We start from the raw sequence: 17,000 nt of genomic DNA, 5'->3' as shown, positions 1-17,000 counted from the left end.
GGTTACAGATGTGTTGCACCATGGCTAGTTAATACTTCTTTCCTGAAGCTCCCACTTGGATACATGACTTGAGAAAGGGGTTTTTTTTGTTTGTTTGTTTGTTTTTTGTTTTTTGTTTGTTTTTTTTTTTTTTTAGTTTTTCGAGACAGGGTTTCTCTGTGTAGCTTTGCGCCTTTCCGCTTTGGAGACCAGGCTGGCCTCGAACTCACAGAGATCTGCCTGCCTCTGCCTCCCGAGTGCTGGGATTAAAGGCGTGCGCCACCACTGCCCAGTTTGACTTGAGAAAGTTTTTATCCCACCACTCCTAGCTTGTTTAGTGCCCTTTGCTTAAAAAAATCACAGGGTGAGAAAAGAATAAATTTGAAGTTTAATATTAAATTCCATGTATATTTTCCCAGGCAAAAGTGGCAGATTCCAGGGAAACCATTAGAAACATGTAGTGTCTATTTTTCTTCATAATTTATTTCTAGCAACTCAAAACTAGTTGTGTTTTTATATAAATACAACACACTGAGTTTTAGGTTTTTGATTTTTCCCCCCCTTCAAGACAGAGTTTCTCTGTGTAGCCTGTCTATCCTGGAACTCACTATAGACCAGGCTGGTCTTGAACTCAGAGATCACCTGCTACTGCCTCCCGAGTGCTGGGACTAATGGTGTGCACCACTGCACCTGGCTTATAATGTAGATTTCTGATCAAGGACTAAATCAAAATGTGACCAGTAGGTTTCACTAAGCCACACAATCTTTTTTTCCTTCCTTAGAAGCAGACCTTGGCTGCCTTAGTCCTACAGGAAGCAATTGGTAGGTGATGTTATTAGCCCTGTCTCTTTCAAACTTCCATCTCATGCTGTAGGCATTCAGCTGCTCTCAGTGAAACTGCCTTTTGCTGTTACCCTCTGCTGCCCCTGTGAGGCAGTTCTTCAGCCTTTGATCTACAGTCTAGACATCCCCTCTTTCCACTCAGGCAGCAGCCTCTGTAACAATTTCCTGGCTGTTAGCAGGATAGTGACTGGCTGTTTTGGAAGTGACTGATAGGTCATTAGTTTTGAGAGTCAAAAGACTCAAAGTTAAAATGAAACTCGTGGTGTGCTTCGCCGAGGGAACCCTGTTGTTGTTTCAAGAGTAGTTTGGTCACATAATGAGGGAGGAGTAGGCAGGCACCCACTTGCTGCCTCTGTCCTGATCTGTTCAGACAGAAGTTTTTAACCACAGGAATTGATGAGAATTTTACTTGATCTTAATGATTTTCATCAGAACTCTTTTACTCTTTTTTATAGTCCCAAAATTGGGAATCAGCATCTTCCTGCTTAAGAAGCTACAATAAAGTTCATTGTAATATTGTTGGAAATGACTTTCTAAATGCTAATATTCCACTTTGGGATTAAAATATATTTTTACAATGCATTTATATTGGATTTGTTTATTAATTTCATTTGAACTATTTAAATAGAAAATAGGATGCCTCCCCCCAAAATGGTATTAAATAGAAACATCATTCTTGTGGTACTCCAAATTCAAAATAGGTAAGATTCATCATCCATAAATAACAGAATTTAGGAAAATCAAAGATTGACTTATTGATAAAATGAACATTTGACATTTAAGTGAAGGCATTTAAAAATACAAATTATTAGGCTGGGCAGTGGTGGCACACAACTTTAACCCCAGCACTAAGGAGGCAAAGACAGGGAGGCGAATCTCTGATATTTAAGGCCAGTCTGGTCTACAGTGTGAGTTTCAGGACAGAGAAACCCTATCTCAAAACAAAACAAAAAAATTCAAATTATTAGACTGAGCAGGTATACATATGCCTTTAATCTCAGCATTTAAGTGGCAGAGGCAAGAGGAGCTCTGTCAGTTCAAGGCCAACCTGGTCTACATAGCAAGTTCCAGACCTAGGCAGTACTACACAGGGACTCTAAGAAAATAAATGATATCTAAGACCATTTCTTATTCTGACCATTTCTTTGTAAAGTGGTGGATACTTGTATCTTTTATAATAGACTGACTTTCATTTTCCTGTTGGCTGACTCCAGTGGCTCCCATTGCTTGGTACTGATCTTTTGTCTTCCCAGCCTGCTTCCCCTTCCTCCCAGTTACCATTGAGCTGTCTGATGTATGTCCTTCTCATTTTCCTGGTGCTGTGCCTGCTCACACTGCTTAGCTCCACTCCACTGAAGGCTTTCACAAGGCTCTTTGAATTGTTGTGGTTCAGCAGATCAAACTTGGGGCTTCATACAGTCTAGGCAGGTGCTCTGCTATTGAGTTACATCTGCACCCCAAAGTCCTTAAATTCTGTCTCCTCGTGAAACCTTTCCAGACCCCTGAGGCCTCTAGAAATCAGTCTACCCTTTTTGTGATTGCATTTCACTCTGGATTTCTGTGTGGTTGCATTTCACTCTGGACTTCTGTGGTTACATTTCACTCTGGACTTCTGTGATTGTATTTCACTCTGGACTTCTGTGGTTATATTTCACTCTGGACTTCTGTGGTTGCATTTCACTCTGGACTTCTGTGATTGCCATTTCACTCTGGACTTCTGTGATTGCATTTCACTCTGGTCTTCTGTGGTTGCATTTCACTCTGGACTTCTGTGGTTGCATTTCACTCTGGACTTCTGTGATTGCATTTCACTCTGGACTTCTGTGGTTGTATTTCACTCTGGACTTCTGTGGTTGCATTTCACTCTGGACTTCTATGATTGCCATTTCACTCTGACTTCTGTGGTTGCATTTCACTCTGGACTTCTGTGATTGTATTTCACTCTGGACTTCTGTGGTTGTATTTCACTCTGGACTTCTGTGGTTGCATTTCACTCTGGACTTCTATGATTGCCATTTCACTCTGGACTTCTGTGATTGCATTTCACTCTGGATTTCTGTGATTACATTTCACTCTGGACTTCTGAGATTGAATTTCACTCTGGATTTCTGTGATTGCATTTCACTCTGGACTTCTGTGGTTGCATTTCACTCTGGACTTCTGAGATTGAATTTCACTCTGGATTTCTGTGGTTGCATTTCACTCTGGACTTCTGTGATTGCCATTTCACTCTGGACTTCTGTGGTTGCATTTCACTCTGGATTTCTGTGGTTGCATTTCACTCTGGATTTCTGTGGTTGCATTTCACTCTGGATTTCTGTGGTTGAATTTCACTCTGGACTTCTGTGATTGCATTTCACTCTGGACTTCTGTGATTGAATTTCACTCTGGATTTCTGTGATTGCATTTCACTCTGGACTTCTGTGGTTACATTTCACTCTGGATTTCTGTGGTTGCATTTCACTGTGGATTTCTGTGTTTGCATTTCACTCTGGATTTCTGTGGCCCATTCCTACCCTGGAGGAGTATTTCTCTGTGTGCAGAGGATGTATGTTTTACTTATTCACCTGGGGTTTCCGTGATATCCAAATTAGTTCCTCAGTAATGGAGTTGTTTAGTATAAATTTGGTCCCGTCAAATAAAATAACAGTAGATATCTTAGTTGATGCTAGGCTGTGCAACAGGCTTAACTTCTTTTTCTACTGTGAATAGTCGAATGAATCAACATTTCACATTGTTATGTTTCTAAAGTTAGTAGTAGATTAACTTATTTTAAAAGATGAACCTTAAATAGTTCTCTTACACAAATATTAACATGAATATTTGAGAAAATTATCCCAGCCTATCCTAGTTGTTGACTGAATTTTTGTGACTTTTCCAAAATTTATATAAGTTCTCTATCAAGCAGTCTGAATCAGGGTGGAGATGGTAACTCATTTGGTAAAGTCCTTGTAATGCAAACAAGGACCTGAATTTGATCCTCTAACCCTGTACCAAAGCTGGGCATGGTGGCACATGCTTGTACTCTCAGTGCCGGTCGGGGAGTGGGTGGAGACAGGTGAGCCCCAGGGCTCCCAGGCTTCCAGCCTCGCCTACTGGGCAAGCCCCAGGCCAGCAAGAGAGCCTGACTTAGAAATAAGATGAACAAGTCCTAAGGAATGACCTCTGAGGTTGCCCTTTGACCACTACACATGCAAACATACACATCCATGCACACACACGTACATAGCATCCACATGAATACACAAATTTGAATCAAGCTGAGTGATACATATACCTGTAATCCTGCCTGGGAAGCCAAGGCAGGAGGATCAAGAGTTCAAGACTCATCTTGGCTAGAAAGCAAAACACTTCTCATTAAAGAAAAACAAAAGGCCAGTAAGATGGATCTGCTGGTAAAGGTCCTTGCAGTGTGAGCCTGCAACATGAGTTCTACCATGGAAAGAAAAGGTGGAGAGAACCAAACTCACAGCCTTGGCCATTGACCTCCACATATGCCCTGTGGCATGCATTCCCTCAGCTTCCACACATACATTATGTGTGCACAGTAACATTAAAGTTTTAAGAGAAAGGGCTTGAGTCACTGTGGTGGTTTGAATAAGAATGACCTCCATAAGCTCAGATTTGAATGCTTAGTCATCAGGCAGGTACATTATTTGAGAAGGATTAGGAGGTGTGGCTTTGTTGGAGTAGGTGTGGACTTGTTGGAGGAAGTGTGATATTGGGGGTGGGCTTTGAGGTTTCAAAGGCTTTGCTTTCAGTGTCTTTGCTTACAGATTGGGATGTAGCTCTCAGCTACTGCTCCATGCCTCCTCCCTGTCTGATGATAATGGACTAAGCCTCTGAAACCGTAAGCCAGCCCAAATTAAATTCTGCTTTCTTTTCTAAGAGTTGCCTTGGTTGTGGTGTCTCTTCAATTCCATTTTGGCAATAAGCAGGTAAAATCATGCACAGTGGAGGGAAAGTTGTTTATTTAATGATTGTGTCTTTCCTGTGCATATATGGATACATTACAAACTTTCAGAATTGAGTTCTACCATAGAACAGAAAAGAGAGAGGCTTTCTGGTAGCTTTCCTGGGCATGTTTGTTTGGTTCTGTTTTTTCAAACAGTCTTAATAGTTTTTGTTTGTTTGCTTGTTTGCTTGGTTGTTTGTGTTGAGACACGGTCTTATGTAGCTCAGGCTGGCCTCAAACTCGCTATGTAATTGTGTATGACTTTTCATTACTGACTCTCCTGCTTCCCCTTAGTAGTTTAAGAGAGAGTATATTAAAGAGAGAAAACTCTCTTGTTAGCAAGTTTATAAAACAAGTTCTAGAACCATACATAATATTTGGTTCATTAATATAATCCACAAATAATGCTATGCTTTCTATCATATAAGTATATAAATACATACTACATCAAATTGTGGTTAAAATATTTTAAAAACCAATACATTTTAATATTTGTGAAATGGGTTAGAGCAAATTATCTAGACTTACTGCCTCATTTCAACTAGTACCTAAAATTCTGGATAGTATTTCCATGTCAATGTATAGTTTATGGTATTTGTTATATGTCATATTCCTTTATTTTTTTATTGACTTGTTAGACCCATAGACTAAGCCATAGACTAATTTTACACAAGATGAAAAATAATCCAAGTCACAGTGCCTAAGAAATCAGTGGCATAATGATACTGTCCAGTGTTTTAAAGTTCTAGTTCCCTTTTTCCTAAAAGAGTGGATATGCCTGGCTGCAGAGATGTTCCACAGTTAAGTATGGAGGATCCAGGTTCAGTTCCCAAGATTCACATGGTGGTTCATGACCTTCTATAACTCCAGCTCCTGGGTATCTGACACCCTCTTCTGGCCTCTGGGCACCAGGCACACACACAGTACACAGATATACATGCAGGCAAACATTCATAAAATAAGAATAAATCCTAAGAAAGGGAGTAAATGTCCATTTATTTTTAGAGGCTATACTTCTACTATCTCATAAAAGTACTATTGTTGGCCAGTTTCCACTCCTTTTACAATTAAAACATTTTGAATCGGTGATACTTAATCTTTAATAGCTGTGGCTAGGCTACAGTTAACTTTGACTGTACTTATATGGTCTGCCAGTGTCCCTGGAACAGAGGTGACATCAGTTCATACATAAAAGGAGGACTGGAACTGGGAAGATAAGTCAGTTGGTAAAGTTAAGTCTCCAGCACCCACATAAAAGGAAGGGTGTGGTGGTATGTATTTGTAGTCCCAGACCTGGGAAGGCAGGGAAAGGTAGCTCTCTCGGATTCTGGCCAGCCAGCCTGTCCTAGTGAGAGACCCTGCCTCAAAAAGCACAGTGGAGGGTGCCTCAATACAACTCAAGGTACCTGTAGTTACTAGATAATATGAATATTTTTAATGCTACTGAATAAATACAATGGCATCAAGGACAAACAGTCCTGCTATTACAGAATTTTTATAACACCTTTATAATATAAGGGCATCCTTCTGCTGGATAATATGAAGCTTGCTGAGAAAGCAGCAGGTTTAAAGTATTTTTGTGTTCAATGTGTTGTGTGCATGTGTGTGTGTGTGTGTGTGTGTGTGTGTGTGAGAAGGGGAGGGAGAGGGAAGGAGAGAGTGAGCAGTTCTATATTATTCCCCTTTAGACTAGTGTTTTCCTGTTTTCTGTTACGGTGTTTTGGGGCCTTATCTCCCTATGTGTTCCTGGCTGGCTTCAAATTTACAAATGATCTTCCTGCCTCTGCCTCCCAAGTGCAGGGATCACAGGCATACAATCCACCACTTCACCCAGCCTTAGACCAAAGCTTTGCAACCTGCTGGCCTCAGTGCATAAGTGGATGTAGAGCAGCATCACTGGATGGGAAAGAATAAAGAACAGACAGTTTGGGAGAATGTCACAAAGCAGCAGCTATTTTGTGAATTTTGTCTTCAGCAGTGGCTTACCTGGACCAGGTTGTGATATAAAAATACATTGCTTTGTATTGCACTTAAAACATTTCTACAAACAATGGTTTAGGTCCTGGCATTAGGCTGGGGAGATGGCTCCGTTGTTAAAGCGCCTGCTGCTAAGCAGGAGGACCGGAGTTCGGATCCCTAGAAACTGATATAAACACAGATAACTGCAGAATGGGTAGCCCCAGGGCAAGCTGGCCATTGACATTTAACTGTGTGGGTGAGTTCTGGTTTGACTGAGAGACCCTGCCTCCATAAGGTGGGAGAGAGATTGAGGATGATTCCTGAATCCACTTGACGATGATGAATAAACTGGACATGTATGTGCAAACGTGACACATACACCTTTGCACACACGTGTGCCTACACACGTGAACACAGGAAAATGCAATATCTGAGGATGAAATCACTTCATCTCAGCTTGCTCTCGACACTGGTGAGATTTCTGTGAATTTATGGTGGGTATTTCTTATCCCACTGTATCCCTTTGTTACTAGTTACTGGTTTCTTTGACCTGTGCAAATGTCCTGGGAGACAGTCCTAGGCCAACTTAAAAGTCATAATGACACTGTTAGTGCTTGAATTTACAGGTCATTTTTCCTTATGAGCATTTGATAGAGTGTAAATGTCCAGTTTTGAAGAACATACACTTCTAATATTGAGTGTATTATCAAAACTGATTTCAAATCATTTGTGTCTGCTATAATCTAAAAAAAAGGTTAAGAGTTGAATATTTGATTTTATTTTCTCTCTGTTAAAATTAGTTTGTTGTACTTATGAAAGAACAGTTTGAGAATTAGCACACATGCACACACACACACTCATGTAGTAAGAACCCTGTTTAATACCAGGTTGGTTTGTAAAGGAGAAAGGATTTTGGATTTTTTTTTCTCTTAGATTAACCCTTTTATGGCAGGATAGGCAAGTCTCAAATGGCTCGCTTCTCCTGGTCTTCCGGTTCCTCCAGCCTTCTGATGGAGGCCTGACTATGACCCCAGAAGTGGTGTTGGAGGCCAGGCCCCCCAGCCACCGTTTTCATGCAGGAACCACAGTGCCAGATGCCAGCAGCTTGTCTCTTCATCTTGATCTTGCCACAAAAGGAGCAAGTTGGCTTGGCATGAGGCCTGATTTCAGTTTTCTTCACCGTTTTCTGCAGGTCCCGTATTTCCCCAAGATCTCGACCTTTTTCATGTGTTTAGCTGTGTTGCCAGAGCCTCAGCCCAAGCCTGGAGAGGGAGAGACGCTTGGCCCTTCCCTGATTGGCTTGTAAATTAACCTTTGTATAAGACAGAGCTCTTAGACTTGCCTCATTTGCCTCTAGCCAGCAGGATTAACAGTTTCGATATTTCATGCCAACACCAATATAAACTTTCTGCTCCACTTTTCCCTCTTCGTAGATGATTTCTGGGAAGCTGGGAGGACTTGAGTTTTGATGACATGCTTGGCCTTGGGGCATATTTAAATTTTGACTTCCAAGTTTTGTTTTGTCTCCTTCCTTTTTTATTCCAAGGTTCCCTCAATTTCAGTTGAGAAATAAGAATGATTCACCAACATTACTACGACTTATTCATTTCTTTATTCCCACTGTCAGGTCGTGTTTGAGGTTACTATACAGGGACAAAGAAGAGAAGAGCCTGGCCTGTGGAGTGACAGCGTAGCACAGAAAGGACGGGATGTGGTACAAAAGGAGGAGAAAGTTAAAACAGCAAATGGGGAGCCTGCGCTCCCAATGGATGTCCCCCATCAGGCTGCTCACCAAGGCTGGATGTCAGTAGACACCGCTAACTCCGACCGACCGACCCGGGAATTACCGAAGGAGGTCCTGCAGAAACTATAAACCTGCAAGCTGTGGCTGCTGGGGCAGAGGGGACTGCTGTCTTACCTGGGATTTGGGGAGTTGGAGGATTAACAGAGTTATCTGTCACTGTAGTTAGGAAGTGATAGCTGAGTAGGAACCCCTAAGAGACACAAACAAGGGGTTTCTGTGCCCAGCTTTAAGGAGATGGACACCAGGGCTGCTATGTCAGCTTAGTGGTCATGATTACCATCAAGAAACCAAGATGTAGCCGGGCAGTGGTGGCGCACGCCTTTAATCCCAGCACTAGGGAGGCAGAGCCAGGCGGATCTCTGTGAGTTCAAGGCCAGCCTGGGCTACCAAGTGAGTCCCAGGAAAGGCGCAAAGCTACACAGAGAAACCCTGTCTCGAAAAACCAAAAAAAAAAAAAAAAAAAAAAAAGAAACCAAGATGTTTTGTTTTCTCACTTTACCATCATTGGTCTGGATTTTTTTACCTTCTTGGTTCCAAATGAGCTCCAGGCAGTGTACCTTTCTGCTAGAAAGTAAGGCTGCCCTGGGGACTTCTAACTATGCCTCTTTCTAAAACTATCACATGGTCACATGTGGCTGCAGTGGAGAGCAAGAGACTCAGTAACTCCCTTTCCAGAGTGCAGGCAGAGGAGAGGTCTTGGAATGGATGTTGAGTAACTGACGTCAGGACGTCAGAGGGATGTGTTGCAGGAGAGAAATGGGGTCGCTTTAGAGGGGATGGGAGGACCATGGAAAGCAGTGGTCAGGTAATTGCAATCCAAAGACCAGGTGGATGTGACAGTCACAACTGGAGGGAAGCCGGCATGCCATAACAACAGTCTGACCTACAGGGTGTGTTGCTACTAAGTGATGCCTTTAAGACCAAGATGCACAGGCACAGATCCTTATAAAAAATGTAAAGACCTATTAGTAAATGAAGGCCTACTGCTTTATAGTGATGGCCTCTGACCTAATTCTCAGACCTTGGTCAGACCAAGAATGAGTAAGTCAGGCCCACCGGGAAAGGCTCAGCAAAACGTCGTCAGCACTTGCTATGAACATTCTTGCCTCAAAGCCTTGCCCAGACTCCAAGGCCATTCACAGGCCATGTCCCAGGTGCACTGGGAAGTACCCAGACATCTGAAGACGACGACACAGGAGTGCACTGACATGGATTCCTAGAAGCCTGGAACACCGCTGTGGCCACCTGGTCAGTTTGTGAACATGTCGCTAGATGAGGAGGGGCTCTGACAACGGACAAATCCCCCAAAGGCTCAGGGGTTTTTCTTTTAGTTAGGATCTCACTCTGTAGCTTAGGTTGGTTTTGAACAAGAGGTTCTCCTGCCTCAGCCCCCCAAGGGATGGGATTATATGTTATGCCATAAACCCATCTAGAATTTTTTCATTTGAAAAAAATTACAAGTAAAAATATGTTATCCATAGTAGTGGGGCCAACATGTTTTGATACATATCTACTAATACGTGATGTTTAAATCAGATCAAACATATCTACCCCTTCGTTTACTTTTTACAGCCCGAATGTTCAAAATTGTTTCTCCTGGATCTCTGAAATAATATTTGTGTTACATTGTGTTGTAACTATTGTATTGTTACCTACAGTTACTACTATGCTCTTATGGAAGAATTTTTGAGCACTCTCTCTCTTTGATTTTGTTAGAAAAGAGATGTGCTGTCAAGAGCTGTGCTGACTCATAGATGGCAGCCAATAACTAGACAATGAGGTAGTAATTAGAGAGGACAGTTGGCTGTGCGGCTTAGGGGAGAGGCTAGCGTTCTTGGAGCAGACCTAGAATATTTGTGTCCTGTGTGAATGAATGCTCAGCTAAAAGCCTTCCGTGCTCTTTGTTAACACGGCTTTTACTTCATTTTTAATGCATGTGTTTGATGTGTGCATAGTGTGTGCATCAGTGTACGGAGGTCAGAGGACAGCGTGGAGTCAGTTCTCTCCAACCATCTTTATGTGGGATCCAGGACGGCACTGAGGTTGTCAGGCTTTTGAAGACTGCCATCTCAGGGCTCTTAATGGTCATGCAGTCCGAATGCCCATGGCTGTTAGCTTTCTTCTCTAGGCTTTCAGCACTTGACAGACTCACGTGTGAGTGGTCCCGGGGGCGAGAATGGAAGTACCTGTATGTTCTCCATATGCGGGCTGCCTCTCTATCCTGGAAGTCTTCTAAGCAGCAGTGAATCCAGCCTGAGCCCGGGTGACTCCTGCAACCCCATTCTACCCCACAGGTGGTATCCATTGGTCTTCTCTTGAGGAGGCACATCCCGGAACGAGATTTGCTTTGTCTGTACTCCAAACATCTGCCAACACCAGCTTTCCAAGACTGATGCTTTCACTGTCATTCATGTGACCCAACTCGATTATGTCACTCATCTTAGAGTGACAAGTACCACAGTGTTAGGCAGGGGATTCACGGGGTTTCAACTGTCACCCTGAAACAGCTGACCTCTGGGAGAGGGTGCTGTCCTACAAGGCGCAGCATATTTCGTTTATGCTGCGAACCAAAACCACAAGCCTAACACTAAGAACTGGAGACTGAGAGAGGGCAGCACGGCTCAGGCTTCTGTTTCTAGAGGAAAATTTTATTAGTTTAAAAGAAAAGCTGCAGGGCAGGCAAGCCGTAACCTGCAGCAGCTTCTCAGAGGAGCCGGATGGTGAAGAAAGGTGACGAGACAAAGCCACACCTTTCTAAGTCAGACAAGGTTTGGCAAGCAGTCACCTGGCAGGGAGGGGAGTGTGGTACTTTGAATGTAACTGCCCCCATAAGCTGATAGGGAGTGGCGTAGGAGGTGTGGCTTTGTTGGGGTGGGTGTGGCCTTGTGGGAAGAAAAGTGTCACTGTGGGGGTGGGGTTTGAGGTTTCCTATGCTCAGGATACCAGTGTCTCAGTCAACTTCCTGTTGCCTGCAAGATGTAGGACTCCCAGCTACCTCTCTAGCGCCACGTTTGCCTCTATACCACCCGGCTCCCCACCATGATGATAATGGACTGAGCCTCTGAAACTAAGCAAGCCACCCCAATTAAATGGTTTCTTTATAAGAGTTGCTGTGGTCATGGTGTCTCTTCACAGCAATAGAAACCCTAAGACAGGGAGCTTTAGAAAAGAGTGAAACAGCCGGGCAGTGGTGGCGCACGCCTTTAATCCCAGCACTAGGGAGGCAGAGCCAGGCGGATCTCTGTGAGTTCGAGGCCAGCCTGGGCTACCAAGTGAGTTCCAGGAAAGGTGCAAAGCTACACAGAGAAACCCTGTCTCGAAAAACAAAAAACAAAAAAAGAAACAAAAAAAAAAAAACAAAAAAAAAAAGAGTGAAACAGACCAAAGTACCAAAAAAAAACTTTCTTATGCCAAAGCCAGCATCTGGAAGGAAGAGACAGAAGGGGAAAGCCAGGCATTCCTGAGTCCTAACTGCCTCACAGCAGCTGTTAAAGAGGCCAAGGACAGGGCAGGGGTCCTATTTGTGAGACACCAACACTGCGATCTCACACACGTACCTGATACTTTATTAACTCTCTGTCTTCCTTTTCCACACCCAATTACTAGATATTAGAGATACTGTTTGTGTTGATGGTGGCTGACTTTACAAGTTAGTTCACCAATTAAGAGGATATCAAAATAAAATCATGCTATAATCAGGACACACACACAAAAAAAACCATCTAAAAATTCTGGACTGGGGGCTAGATCAAAAGTCTACCAGGCATTTTTAGTTGAAGGTATTCAGTTTATTTGAATTGTATGTAAGTGTTGTGTTTGAATTAAAAAAAAAAATCAGAAGATAATAGAATATATCTTTTCCAAAATAGTCTAGAAGTTGCGAGGCATACAATCTGCCAAATGCCAGAGAAAGTGAGTGCCAAGAAATCTCTCCCCTCTAAAAGAAAACAAGTTAGTTCCACCATTGATCTAATGTCATTTCATTAAGGATTTAATATAGATTTGTGGAAATAAAATACACAATCTATTATAAATACCTTCATTTAGCTTCACTATTAATTTCAGATAGTCCTGAGCATTGTGTAATCACAGCATTTACCATTCTTGATTTTATAGATTAACCAAATTTATTAAATTAAAAAGAAATTTACAGACATCATTTTTATAATATCAACTTGGGGACAGACCATCAGAACACACACACACACACACACACACACACACACACACACACACACACCCTAGAAAAGTCAGAAGGATGTCTATGCTAAAGTTACTCTCTGTCCAGGTCGGAACACTGTTCCACTTTGATTTTTCTTCTTCTTTGGGTTTTGAAAGTTTTCATACCTTAAAAAGTAAGAGAGATGATATTTAGTGAACAATATTTAATAATTACAAAACAAAGGTAATGGATTCTTTTAAAAACAGCCTAATGTTTTAAGAAATGAAAGGAAAATCACTGGATAAATGGAGGAAATTAACAAGTTATGAAAAATAATTTTTTAAAGTTGCAGTCTAGGTAAAAAAAAGGAGAAAGAAAATAGCAGACTAGACAGGATAAAATAAAAATGGCAATGAACAATACGAAAATTGTAACTTTTATAGTTTTGTTCAAAGACAGGGAAATTACTAAATAAGATATAGTTTCTGTGCAGTCAAGTTAGCCATGGTTAGAGCTGTGGAACAGTGAGGTTGGGAGGGCTTGAGATCTGTGTGCTGCCACTGAAAGACACTGTCTATAGCAATTTGGCAATGTACTTTGAAAACCTTAGAAATGGTGTGCCCTGTGATGCAATGATTTTACCTTTATTCTAGTGAACTAATGAAAGATGTGCAAACATCTGGCTCCACACTGCTTATAGACTAGCAGTGAGAACCTGGAGAAAACATAAATGTCGAAACCTGGACACCGTGGCAGAGAGACACTAGAAACTGACATTGAACACCAAAGTGGCCGCCTGCATAATGTGAAAACAGTGTTCAAGATGGACTAGCAGCACAGGGAGAATGTTCGTATTTTAGTGAGGAAAATGTAAGTACACAATCATGTAAGATTAAGGAAATTTCTGCTTCTTATTCTTTCTCATCTGTGTTTTTTGGTATTTGTGCAGTAAGTACACATTGCTGACATATGTACACCTTACCTCCAAAGAACTGAAAAACTGAACAAGCATTGAAGTATTTATTCTTAAACAAAGCCAGAAATAAATATTTTTGAATTACGTTGAATCACTGACATAGAATGGTGGCCAGTCCACCATTCAAGGTAGCCACCGTGTAAACTGTAGGAAGCTATAAATCTCAGTGAGTAGTAAAATTTCCATAAATGAGAAAATTCTATGCAAATGTCGACACTAATAAAATGTAAATCATCTTAAAAGCAAAACCAGTGTGTGTGTGTGGTGTCTGTGTGTGTGTGTATAGTTTTTTTTTTTTTTTTTTTAAGATTTATTTATTATGTATACAGTGTTCTGACTGCAGGCCAGAAGAGGGCACCAGATCTCATTACAGATGGTTGTGAGCCACCATGTGGTTGCTGGGAATTGAACTCAGGTCCTCAGTGCTCTTAACCTCTGAGCCATCTCTCCAGCTGTTGTTTTGTTTTGTTGTGTAGCCCTGGCTGTTCTGGAACTCACAGAGTTTGCCTGCCTCTCCCTCCCCAGTGCTCAGATTAAAAGCGTGTACAACCACACCCAGCTAAAACCAGTATATTTTTAATAAACATTATAAACTAAATAATTTAAAATTATTTAGACCATTATACATTGTCCTATTTCTCCTTTTCTCAATCAGTTCACTATAACATAACTTAAATATAGTTTAACTAATTAGTTAAGGGAAGTCTAAGTGCATAGCTATTATGACAGTGTCTTTTTTGGTTACAGGAATGAGATAATGCAGGGCCTCACACATCCTGGGCTTTTAAATTAGCTCCTGAATTTTTAAAAACTGTAAACACTTAGGAGCTTAAGTGAATAATATGTTGTTTACGGTTACTTACAGCTCAGCAAAATCCTTCCCTTCTTCTTCACTGATGGACGGTCTTGTGTGGGCAAGCGCAGTCATTAAATGAGCCTGGCTAATAGCAAAGCTGGTTTTGATTGGTCCTGGCTGGTTAAGGGATTCATCCTCCTTCAATAAAAAGCAGATTAAGCAAATGTCAATGCAGGAATTCATGGAACAAAGTGGCAGTCCCAGTCATTGCTTGTTTCCCTGGAAAGCAGACATTCTTTCCAAAGGACAATTCCAAAGCAAGGACCTTCACAGCCATCTGACTGAGTCACTGTGCTTCAGCACCCTGCTTGTAAATATGGCTCAGTTAAAATGCAAAGGGGGAAAGCGACTTTAAAAGGGTTAACGGTTCTGAGAGGAAAGGCCATACTCCACTTTGGCTCCGGTATCTGCCTTTGATGACACTGATCTCTGCCCTCAGCTGGTCTCTCTGCTCCTGAGTGAGGTCTTGGTAGCCTTCTTGGGAAGGTGTCCTGAACACAGGATGCTGTGTAAATGGTGGGTCTTTTCCAGGAGGTGCAGGTAGATCCTGAGTCACGGAGCTTGGTGCGGAGGGACACTGTGAGCTCTGTAGGATGGGTGCAGCCAAGACCGAAGGGAGACAGATGGGTGAGGATGGAGGGAGAAAGAGAGCCATGTTCACCAGAGAAAATGAAAACCGTTTCCTTTTTAACAGTTACTGTTTGAGAATTTCACCCATGCACCTGTATTTTGACCTGATCCATCCACTCCTTGGCCTCCCCTCTTCCATATCTCTCACCACTTTCCCCTCCCAACTCCATGTCTACTTTGGTGCTGCTAGGATGTGCATAAGGCCACCCTGGAGCACAGGCAGACTGTCAGGGGCCACATCCCTCAAGCAAAAACCTTCACTTGGGTAAGTTTCTATTTAATAACTAGAGTTAAGCAAGTTTAAAAGATGATATTCTATAAAGCAAGGTCCACTGACACCTATGGAGTAGAACCTCCAGGACAAAACAGAACCGGCAGCCATAACACAGAGGTTTCTTTTACTATTCAACCATTTAAACCTACTACACTGATGGCCAGGACAGCTTCAACACGAGCCTTACTCTTAGTTTTCTGTGTAAGTGCTTGGGGAGGGGCTGGAGGCTGGGAGTCAGCGTCACGTGCCTTTTCAGTAGCTTTGACCTTACATTCGGAGACACACTCTGACCTGGAGCTCAAGATGTCTACACTGGTTGGCTAGCACACCTCAGGGATCCTCCTGTCTATGCCTCCCCAGGCCGGAATTACAGACACGTGTCACCGTGTCCCGTTGTCTACATGGTCCTGGGGATCAGAACTCAGGTCATGGTTCTGTGTCAAGCGCTTCACTAGCCGCCATCTCCCTAGCCCTTTCTCTTAGAGCCTAGGAAACAGTTCTGCTAAGTTCCCCGATATTGCTAGAGAAGTTAAATTCTATATATTAAAAATAAAAAAAAAAACAAGACCTTACTTCCTAGGAATAAAAGTAGGTGTTTTTATATTTCTAGAAACCTGAATTAGTAAAGCAAATATACTGAAAAAGTAACCATTCATGTAAAAATGTTATATATTAAAAAAGTAATAGTAAGCCACTATTAATTTGAGTGGGTATATATTTTAACTAAATAAGAAAAGCAATATGTTGCCCATATTTAATCTAGATAGTTTCCTTGTTGATATATATTATTACTTCTTTTCATATTTTCCATAAAAAGAATCACAGATAAGTAGCATTTTTAATGTCAGGAATTATTTGCAGCAAATTTCCTAATATTCAGAAGTACTTCATGACAATAAAGTTTACATTTACTATTAAAGAGCTCTCAGAATAAAAAGGGTTTAAGATCACTCACAAGGAGAGAAATACCCAAAAGACCACAAAGGGAGTCATACTCAGGACCTGCAGAACCAACTCCCTTGCTCCTGCTCCTGTTTAAAAGCTTAACAAGGACTAAAAAGGACTAATTGGCATAATTAAATAAACAAGACTATTTTTATTGCAAACCAACCAACCAGAAAGACTATGTGGGGCTGGTTAGGAGATAAATCCCATGTCCCATCAACATATATCTTTACGTATCAGAGCCATGCAATGACGAATACACAACATACCAAGTCAGAAGAGGTTCCATTTCCAAGTTCTGATTCATATGAGCTTCCAAAGTAGAGCCGGTACATGTTGAATTTTGATTCATCTGGAAGGATCTCAGACATCTCAAGAGAAACAAGGGACTGATCTAAGCCCCATTCTCCATCCCCAGCTGAGTCGTCGGAACCACTACTGTGGTTAAGAAAGACCATTGAAGACAGGCTTAGGTCACTGTCAGAGCTGGAGCCTCCATCCTAATTATACAGAAAGAATGCCAGTTGTAACTAGAAATAACAGCAGACGCCACTCCATGGAGCACCACAGGGAGGCGTACACTTCTCAGCAAACTCTCAATCCTCTATGAATTCGAG

General features: G+C 41.9%; 1 protein-coding gene and 1 long non-coding RNA gene across 3 annotated transcripts in view; one reads left to right on the top strand and one right to left on the bottom strand.

Annotated features, from left to right (window-relative positions):
• Positions 1–199: 199 nt before the first annotated feature.
• LOC119087578 lies at positions 200–8,984 on the top strand. Its single transcript, XR_005091038.1, has 2 exons — positions 200–801; positions 8,364–8,984. It is a non-coding gene; the product is annotated as an uncharacterized LOC119087578 (long non-coding RNA).
• A 3,322-nt stretch (positions 8,985–12,306) lies between these two features.
• Positions 12,307–17,000, bottom strand: part of Pex1 (peroxisomal biogenesis factor 1) — a 42,447-nt gene continuing 37,753 nt past the window's right edge. Inside the window, exons 21-24 of one of the 2 annotated variants that reach the window (XM_028862831.2) lie at positions 16,653–16,883; positions 14,923–15,120; positions 14,542–14,672; positions 12,307–12,887 (exon numbers count right to left, since the gene is read on the bottom strand). In XM_028862831.2, the coding sequence (XP_028718664.1) occupies positions 12,803–12,887; positions 14,542–14,672; positions 14,923–15,120; positions 16,653–16,883 (645 nt within the window). In that variant the 3' untranslated portion in view covers positions 12,307–12,802. Of the gene's footprint in view, positions 12,888–14,541; positions 14,673–14,922; positions 15,121–16,652; positions 16,884–17,000 lie in introns of those variants that run through there. The other variant, XM_028862839.2, reaches the window with a different exon arrangement.

Source organism: Peromyscus leucopus, chromosome 3 (assembly GCF_004664715.2).
Source record: "Peromyscus leucopus breed LL Stock chromosome 3, UCI_PerLeu_2.1, whole genome shotgun sequence".
In the NCBI taxonomy this organism is placed as follows: Eukaryota; Metazoa; Chordata; class Mammalia; order Rodentia; family Cricetidae; genus Peromyscus; species Peromyscus leucopus.
This window is presented reverse-complemented; position numbering and strand designations above follow the sequence as displayed.